General features: G+C 41.1%; 1 protein-coding gene across 1 annotated transcript in view; it reads right to left on the bottom strand.

Annotated features, from left to right (window-relative positions):
* Positions 1-9,600, bottom strand: part of CPE (carboxypeptidase E) — a 117,476-nt gene that overhangs the window by 23,221 nt on the left and 84,655 nt on the right. Inside the window, exon 3 of the mRNA XM_055276329.2 lies at positions 8,113-8,280. Coding sequence (XP_055132304.1) covers positions 8,113-8,280 — 168 coding nt within the window. The remainder of the gene's footprint in view (positions 1-8,112; positions 8,281-9,600) is intronic.

The raw sequence follows: 9,600 nt of genomic DNA, 5'->3' as shown, positions 1-9,600 counted from the left end.
CTCTATGCCTCACCTTCTTTGGCTGGAGATATTCAACCCCTGTATGCAGTTTCCTTCTCTCTTTTTGCTCTCCTGCTTACTGACCAACCACTAGAACAATTCTTCTCAGCCACAATGGCTCTGCTCCCCCTAGCTGATCTTTCCATTCACCCTAATGGGTGGCTCAGAGGGGTGGAAGGAACTTGGAGTTCACACCGAGTAGAATTCAGACACTAATGGCCCTCCTGGATGGGAGGCTTACAAGAGTGGTAGAACTAAAGCCTAACACTGCAATGTCTGGGGTTTCCTCTGCTTTTTCAACTAAAGTCAGCTATTTCCCCAAAACCACTGCCTATTCTCCTTTTTACTCCACCTATTCACCTCCTATTCTCCTTTGTATTCTCAAATGGCCTTGTGCACCAGCTAGACCATCTGCCTCGGGGCAAGCCTGCCTTTTGTTTGCTTTCACGTCACATGCCATGTAACTTCTTAAACACACACTCCTTGTTATTTGTGTGCCCATGGCTCTTGCTGCATTTGTGTAGCAGCAAAGACATAGGCTCCCTTGCAGATATCCCCCGAGATTTATACTTGTTTTTACCCCATCAGCTCAGATGATCTCCAACTCGTCCCCTGTCTGGTGGCACGTTGCCAGGATAGACACGAATTGGAATCCCAGCCCTTACGATTTATCGTATACTTTTTGTCCCTGTTACCCTCCAGGGCTAAGTTTTCCAGTGACTTTTGAAGTGCTTTGTCTGCCTGCATATAGGGCCTCACTGTGGCCCTTTAAGGATCTCACTTACTTGCTGTTTTTGAGTTAACACCCCTTTGAAAGGAGGGAATATTCTTCCTTTGCCATTTGTGAGTTCTTACCTTAAGCCTCAAGTCCTGCAGAGGTTACTACTTTATGTTAAGAGGGCAAATAAATGTTGCCGTTTCACTAGCACATGAAGGCTTTCCATGAGTCTTTATCTCACTTCCTCCCATAGCCTCCATTTCTCAAATCACTTCCATGCCCTTCTTAATATGCACCAAGACCTTCAAGGTCATATTTGAAGGGAGAGAAATCCAGCCATCTTGTGGCAGTTAGCTGAAAAATAGGCTTCTCATCTACTTAAAGAACATGGGAAGGAAATCTGAAAAAATAGACAATCATTTTGTTGCTACAATGCTCTGAGTGAGTCACCATAAGATCATGGAGACAAGGACATAGGCCAGCCCAAGGTTGCAGTCACAAAAGACCCATAGGACAGAGATAAAGGTTGATTCTAGGTTAACAGATTACCATTAAAACAGATGAAGGAAAGGTTAGGAGTATACAGTAAGAATGCTTATTCCAGAGTCCCAAGGATGAACAAGGGTCCCACTATTTACTCCAGTATCTCTTCTGTTCTCAAGTGGGTAATTGTGATGAGATGCAACCAAGGTAATGGGTACACGGTAAGACTGGTTCATTCCAGAACCCTAAGGATGAATGGGAGATGCTTATTTAGGATAACAGGAAAGTAAGAGGGGATGCCTTTGTTTTCCTTTTTCCTTTTTTTCTCCTCCGGTCCCTCTTTACAGATGGGTAACCATATCTCTATACCACAGGATATGCCCCTCAGATGCATCCCCAACAACAGAAACGTTTGAGTCCCCCAAACCTTAAAACAAAACAAAAACTAGCTTTCCTTTATAATACCGTTTGGCCTAAAAATGAACTGGGAGAAAATACAAAAGTCAGCCTTGGAACCCAGTGCCCTTATGCAGGAAACCCTCAAATCAGCCTCCTCAGTCTTTCATAACTGAGAGCATAATAAGGAGGATAGAGATAAGGAGAAGGAAAAATGCAGAAACAAGAGGCATGCTCAACTATTGGCTGCTTTATAAGCTCTCCAGCCCCCATCCAGGTTTCCCTAAAAACACTCCTTCAAGTAACTGTCATTGGTGTGGGAAGCCAGGCCACTGGAAGGCAAACTGCCCCAATGGGACAAATGAGAGGAAGCCTAGCACAGCTTGCCCCCTCTGCCACAAGCTTAGCTACTGGAAATTGGATGCCCTGAGGGCCGAAGGGCTCTGGGACAGAGTCCCAATGCCTAATGGCCTTGAGCTGAAGGGGCTCTCTGCTCTGGCTGGCTTCCAAGTCATCAACAATACAAAGCCAAGAGAAACTCCTGGAGGAGTAAAATTATAAATTTCCCTTTGGGATTTAAGAGCTGCCTACTCTGTGCTAATCTCCTTCTCTGAACAACTCTTCTCCAAATTCTGCCATGTAATGAGGCAAATGGCACCTCCTCCTTCTGAAAGAAAAGTTTCACACTATTTGGGCAAAAATATGCTTTGCAAGATGGGTGCCTGATTAATATTTACCCAACCTCTAAATTCATCTTTCCCTCTAATAGCTCTATTTCTTCTGGAAAGTTACCTAAATCTTTAACTAATAACTTCAACCTAGTCAGTCCTACCTCAAGGATATAGAAATAGCCCACATTTATTCAGACAAGCCCCAGCAAAAATCTAACTGAGCAATCTCTTGAGGAAGGATAAGTTCTACAGTATGCAGATAACCTCATTCTTCTCTGCTCCCCCTTCACAATCCTCACACAGCAACATGCAGTACAAACCTTAACTTCCTAACAGAAGGAAAATGACTTTAATTCAAAGGCTATAAAGAGAAAGAGGTATTTTTGGTAAGGAAGATTATAAAGAACAGAAGTTTTATATGAGAAAGGATCTTGTATGGTAAATTCTTGTCCTAAATTAAATGACTGGTTGTTTAAAAAGAGGAATGTTTGGGACAAATCAGAAAGTCCAAGCATGTCATAGATGGTCTGTGTAAGTTATGAAAAGATTTGTGAAAGAGAATTTATTTTTAAGAAGTTATATGGTTTTAAAAGTTATTAGGCTTACTAAATGCTTCATAAACTGCTACTCTGACTCCTAGCTGTACAACTTGCTGCCTTTAAAGCTACGTAAGTCCCGAGGACATACAGAGTTACCCATGCCCCCTAGATGCTAGAAAGAGTCAAACCTTTTCTGCATTTCTGTCTGGTGTCCTAAGCTGCAAACCTAGTACATAGTCAGAATCACTTACTTAGCAGGTTTTTCACCAAAAGTAAAAGTTGCTAAGAGTTAACAGTGTAACGTTCTTGAGACTACTGGAAAACTTTTACATGCAAGGCATGTAAGGAAAGTAGAATGTGGTTTTAGTAAAAGATTATATAAAAAGCCATAAAAGTGTGGATTTTTTTGACTAGTTTAGAGAGTTAAAGGATTTTTGTAAGTTAGATAGGATAAAGCTGAAGTTTTGAGCAAGTTGTGGAAGGTTTGTGAAAGATTAATCTGGTAAAAAAAAATTCTGTGCTTAATCATATTGGCTAAAGTTAAAGAACTATTGTTCAGTTTTTCCACAAATTGAAAAGCACAACAGAGTTTTAGTAAAGCATTGACCTACTCTTCATAAATGTGTTATTTGTATGTGTTCCAAAATTATACAAAGCTCCTATAATTCTGATATAACTTAGTATACATTGTCAGTAATAATTATAATTGTTAGGCTACATAATTGTGTGCCACAGAGATAACAAATTTTCTTGGCAACTGTGTCTTTGACTGTGGCTGCCCTAAGACTTTTTCTCATTCACAATTGTTGTCTTGTTTTAATCCTCTTTAAAAGGTGGCCTTTATACTCAACTATAGGACTCTGACAGGCACTCTTGAATGCAGGTTGCTGATAACTTTAAAGATTGTAACATTAGAATAGAGAAAGAACTTTCAGGAATCTCATAGAGAGCTGAAGTGTTCATGAATATCAGGCAGAACAGGAGTTAAGTGCATGGACTGAACTAAAAGAAGACTAAAATAATCCTTTTATGACTTTTTGCTTAAAACATTGCTGATCCTTTGTTTTTCAAAGTCAAGAAAACTTTCTTTTGAGCTATTTACAGCTTTTAAAAATAAGTACTCGTGTAAACAAAATTTGGAGCATATTTCTCTCTACCTGATTTCTCCAGAATTTGGGAACTATTTGTGAGTATTCTTAACTTATGGCAATATAGTTATTTGCATAAGTGCAATAGTAATCTGTTTTCTTTTGCAACAGGGCACAATTGGAGAAACTGGTTATTTTACCAAGGGTTTGACTGGAATGGCATGCTCTCCTTTAAGGAATCAAATATGACTCATAGAGCCAATAAAAACCCCTTGGGAAAACTGGCCTCATAAGTTGTCTACACAGTCCCTGTACAGGGTTCCTGATCCATGGGGAGTAAAGAATGTCACTTTCTGATAGGCCTAGGAGCCCCAGGTTATCTTAGGACCTCAAGAGGAGAGGAATTTACCCAATTCATGCAGGTATTTGATGGCAGAAACCCATGGCTGGGCTCAAGGCATTTAAAAAGTCTTATCTGAGATAACTTATAGAATGAAGTTTCATCAAAGCCAATTTAAAAAGGAGCCTATATGGCAAATAATTATTCTTGCTGTGCTTTATGCAAATAATCAGGCCAAGTATGATAGGACTAATGCTTATTTTGCAAACAAATCAGTCCTATCATGATTTGTTTTTAATAAAAATGAGGACTGAAGACAGAAAAGTTATGTTTCAAGAACATAACAGACTATAATCTAAAAACTTGGTATTAGATTCTATTCTCATCAGTTGTTTTTGAGTTTTTGTCTGCAATTTAGACTAATCCTATTTATTCCTGTGAACCAACCAGTGATCTCTGGCCACAGCTCAGAAGAAACAAGAGGAATGGGTAATGTAAAAATCTGGGTCAATATTCTAAGTCTGGGAACACATTGGAATTGGCTTGTAATCCCATCCACGCAAGTCCTAGCAGGCATGACAATAGCCACCAGTTGCCTGAGCATGTTGGCAGCCTCAGGATTTTTTGGAGTTGTCCTCACCCCCTTATTTCATTTTGACATTCTTCTAAATCTAAGAAACTAATTTGTCTCCTCTTGCCTTCAGGCCATCAAGCTCCAGATGATCCTCAGTGAGAGACACCATCATGTCAGTATTCAAGAGTCACCCTTCTATAGAGGACCCCTAGACTTCCCATCAACAAGACATGACAGAGGCAAAATTCCACCCCTTTCTCCCTCGGGCCTGGCTGGATACTGTTTTCACCAACCCATGGAGCCATCCTACCCTGACAGCTAGCAAGAGGTGAAGACCCACAAAACAACCACCACCACCCCTCTATCAGCAGGAAGCAGTTACAGAAGACTGACCTTTATCCATTTTCCCCAAAGAATTGAGGTCTTGGACTCTTGAGGGGGGAGATGTTATGGTACGTAGGTAGTCAGACATGACAGGACAAGAGAGGGCCCTCCGACCACCAGGACCATCAGGTGATGGTCAGGCGGTTGTTAAACGGCCTCTGTAACATAATAATTGGTTGCAGCAAGTGCCAGGGAAAGGCAGTCCCTCAACAGACAGAAAAGCCTAAAACTGGTGATCAGCTTCCTGATAAGATGGCAGGAGTTGGGCAAGTGGGCTTAAGCATACTAAGAGGCAAAATGGCAGGGATTAACTAATATGCAACTTAGTAGGAACACTCAACTGGTAAGGGAAGAACAACTCAAGAGAGCATGCATACAACTTTGGTAAACACACTGTGAATACAGTGCCTACCAAGTGCTGGGAGGCCACTGTGCATGTGGACAGCCCACCCCAAGGGAAGAATCAGGGGAAAAGACACACAACCTCCTGCTCCCTTGGAAGCATGCCAATATATAAAACCCCAAGTCAAAGGTCAAACAGTGCACTTGATCTCTCAAGTTGCCTGCTTGGCCCTCTTCCAAGTGTACTTTACCTCCTTTCATTCATGCTCGAAACTTTTTAATAAACTTTCACTCCTGCTCTAAAACTTGCTTTAGTATCTCACTCTGCCTTATGCCTCTTGGTCGAATTCTTCTGAGGAGCCAAGAATTGAGGTTGCTGAAGACCTGCATGGATTTGCCACCACTAAGAAGACCAGCCCCCACCTATAGGCTCAGCCCATGTTTCTGCAATGAATCCCATATATAGGCAGGAGAGTTTTTAAAAGTTTAAACCAATAACCTAAGACTCCCTGTCTCCTGGATCCTTCATCCAGCATCCCAGCCCCATGATGAACACTTGTCTGGATTCCTAGCTGCTTACTTGCAGTGGCCCTCTTTTTCAGATATTATGATTTGTTTGCTGAGCTGGATTGTGTTTATTCATAACAGGCCCTCAGCCTGTTATGATTAATCAAATACTAATCATAATTCTTAGAATCAAGTGATCAAATTCTAGAATCAAAGGGGAAAACAGCTGTATAAACAAATGACATATATAAAGCTGGATGTAACAATAAGCCTATACTGGAAGTATAGATGAAGAACATATAAAAAAAAGAATCTGTCTTGAAGAGTAGAGGATGACTTCACAGAGGGAGTGGCATGGAAGGAAAGAGAAGAGAATTCTAGACAGTTGGAGCAGTAAGTCATCTGAAGACATAAAATTGTTAGAAAATGGTATGTTTAGGAGCACAAAGGAGATGGTATGAGTGGAGTCTATAGGGTATCGAAGCCAGGTTAAGGAATAAACCAGCCGGCAGCTTCCAGGGGCCTAGAGGTGCTGGAATGACCCAGCAACTAGAATAAAATGGAGAAATTGTACTTTGCGAGCTCTCACTTAGGAAAGACACTAGACATAGTGGACATATGAAAGCAGAAATACCCAGAACAATAGAGAAGGAATAGAGGGCTGCTGACAGCAGTTCTTCACCTTTTCTCCAAGATGGGCTCAATTTCTCCTCCAAGTAACTGATGACAATGTTGTTTCAAAGATGCACCAAATGTTTAGTGGATATGTAAATGTGTCCACCTAGCCCTGAGCTACAAAAGAGAGAGTACCAAAAAATTACACTGAAATGGTAATAAAAGTTCCAGGTCCTGGCCTCAAGTACTTTATGTGTATTAACTCATTCAATCCTTATCCTATGAGGTAGATATTATCACTTCCATATTACAGATGAAGAGCCCGAAGCACAGAGAGGTCAAATAACTTTACAAAGTTCACACAGCAAGTATGAAGCCATGATTTACACCAAGGTGGCTACCTCTAGAGTCTCCATACTTAACCATCACATTGAGTTTTCACTTTATCTTCTGGGCAGTGGAGAGCTGGTAAGGTTTTTTAAGCAAAAGAGCAATAATTTGTGTGTGAAGGTCACTCTGGAAGATTGAGAATTTGAGAAGATAGAATGGAGTTGGGAGAAGCTGGACATGAAACACAAGTAGGAGGCCACCGCGCCAGTCACAGCAGGAGACTGTGGGGGTCTCAGCTGAGGCAGGGGAATGAGTTTGCAGAAGAACGGAAATGGAAGAGGTGTCAGAGAGATCAAATCACTGAGAGGTGGTAACTGGTGAGCAGTGACAGAGATGGAAAAATCAAAAGCTTTGATGATTGGGATAAATGAAAGAACAGTGGTTCTAAGGGAAAATATTTGTTTCTGGACAACCTGAGCTTGAGATATCAAGTTCCACCAGTTAAAGGAACCCAAGTTAGCTAGTAAAACAGAGACATAAAGCTCTGTGGAAGGTCTGGAGTTAGAGGCACGGATCTGGGAGACCTTGTGTAATGGACAACACTGAAACTACAGGTAAGGAGGGAAGCCCAGGGAAGCAAATAAAGGTATCAGATGAGACCCTGAAGATGGCCAGCATTTATGCCCAGGTAGAAGAAACAGGGGAAAAAACTGGGTAGTGATTTGAAAGACAGTAGAAGAGGTAGGAGAAAGTAGAGTTTTGTAAAGCAAGGGAGGAGACAGTTCTGGAAAAGAGAAAAAGAGCAACAGTGTAAATTTGGCAGGAGGAGTTGATCAGATGAGCTAATAAAGGGTCTCTGAGAAGGCCATGGTGATTTTCTAAGAAACCTACAACTGGGTTCCTCCCTGTATCTGCACCTCCAACTCCTCTCCACCTACGGCCCAATTCTAGGGGCCAGGACTAATTTAATGGCACCAGCCCTTCCAGCCTTGACTTTCAAAACCACAGTTAACCATTCCATACAAGCTGTGATGTTACTCCTCTGTCCTTCATGATGATGAAGATATTGGAACATATTTCCTTAGGCTAGAGACGAACCCAAGAAGACTATCCCATGGTCACTACCTTTGTGTTTTGATCCACAATTTTCTTCATATTTTTCAACAGATGATTATTTGGACCACCTTCTTTCTCATTCACGTACACTATCCTATCCAGGTCTGGAAAGTTCCGGTTCAGATCTATTCCCTGGGCATTGCTTCGACCCACAAACCAGTCCTTGAGTTCACCAGGCTAAAAAAAAGTCAAAGAGAAAAATCATCAGTTGCTTATTATTATGTCACTTTCTATTTAAGGTCTCTATCAATGCTCTTTAAGATAACCATTAAGATTACTTACTTCAACAATGCCCTCCCATATCAGCATTTTTACTACTTTACTTATATAAACATGAAGGTATCAGATTTAAAGTACAGTGATGGGCCGCATATTGACATTTCTTACCACGACTGACAGACTATACAACAGTGATCCCGTAAGATTATAATGGAGGTGAAAAATTCCTATTGCTTAGTGACATTTTGATGATGCTGACCCTGTGTAGGCCTAGGCTGATATGTGTGTTTGTGTCTTAGTTTCTTTTTCTTTTTTCTAAGAGACAGGGTCTCACTCTGTTGCCCAGGTTTGGGTGCATTGGCATAATCACAGCTAACTGTAACCTCAAATCCCTGGGTTCAAGTGATCCTCCTTCCTTGGCCTCCCAAAGCACTGGGACTACATGTGTGCACAACCATGCTAGGCTGTTTTTTATTTTTTATTTTTGGTAAAGACAGGATCTCACTATGTTGCTCAGGCTGGTCTCAAACTCCTGGCCTTAAGCAATCCTCTCCTCTGGGCCTCCGAAAGCACTGGGATTATAGATATAAGCTGCTGCACACAGCCTGTGTCTTATTTTTAACAAAACATTTGAAAAACTAAGAAACCATTAAAAGCTTTAAAAATAGAAAAAAGCTTGTAGAATAAGGATATAAAGACAGAAAAGATTTTTGGACAGCTTTGCAATGTGTTGTGTGTTTCAAGCTAAGTGTTATCACAAAGAGTCCAAAAGGTTTTTAAAGTTTAAAAGTTTATAAAGTAAAAAAGTTACAGTAAGGTGGCCAGGTGCAGTGGCTCATGCCTGTAATCCCAGCACTTTGAGAGGCCAAGGCGGGTGGATCATGAGGTCAGTAGATCAAGACCATCCTGGCCAACATGGTGAAACCCCGTCTCTAATAAAAATATAAAAAATTAGCTGGGCATGATGGCACGTGCCTGTAATCCCAGCTACTTGGGAGGCTGAGGCAGGAGAATAGCTTGAACCAGGGAGTCGGAGGGTGCAGTGAGCCGAGATCATGCCATTGCACTCCAGCCTGGTGACACAGTGAGACTCCATCTCAAAAAAAAAAAAAAAAAGAAAATGAAAGTTACAGTAAGGTAAGTTTAATTTATTATTGAAGGAAGAAAAATATTTTTTATAAATTTAGTGTAGCCTGAGTGTACAGTGTTTATAAATTCTATAGTAGTGTACAGTAATGTCCTAGGCCTTCACATTCACTCACCACTCACTCATTGACT

This window comes from Symphalangus syndactylus, chromosome 4 (assembly GCF_028878055.3).
Source record: "Symphalangus syndactylus isolate Jambi chromosome 4, NHGRI_mSymSyn1-v2.1_pri, whole genome shotgun sequence".
In the NCBI taxonomy this organism is placed as follows: Eukaryota; Metazoa; Chordata; class Mammalia; order Primates; family Hylobatidae; genus Symphalangus; species Symphalangus syndactylus.
The sequence above is the reverse complement of the archived record's forward strand: the minus strand, read 5'-3'. Positions and strand labels throughout refer to the sequence as shown.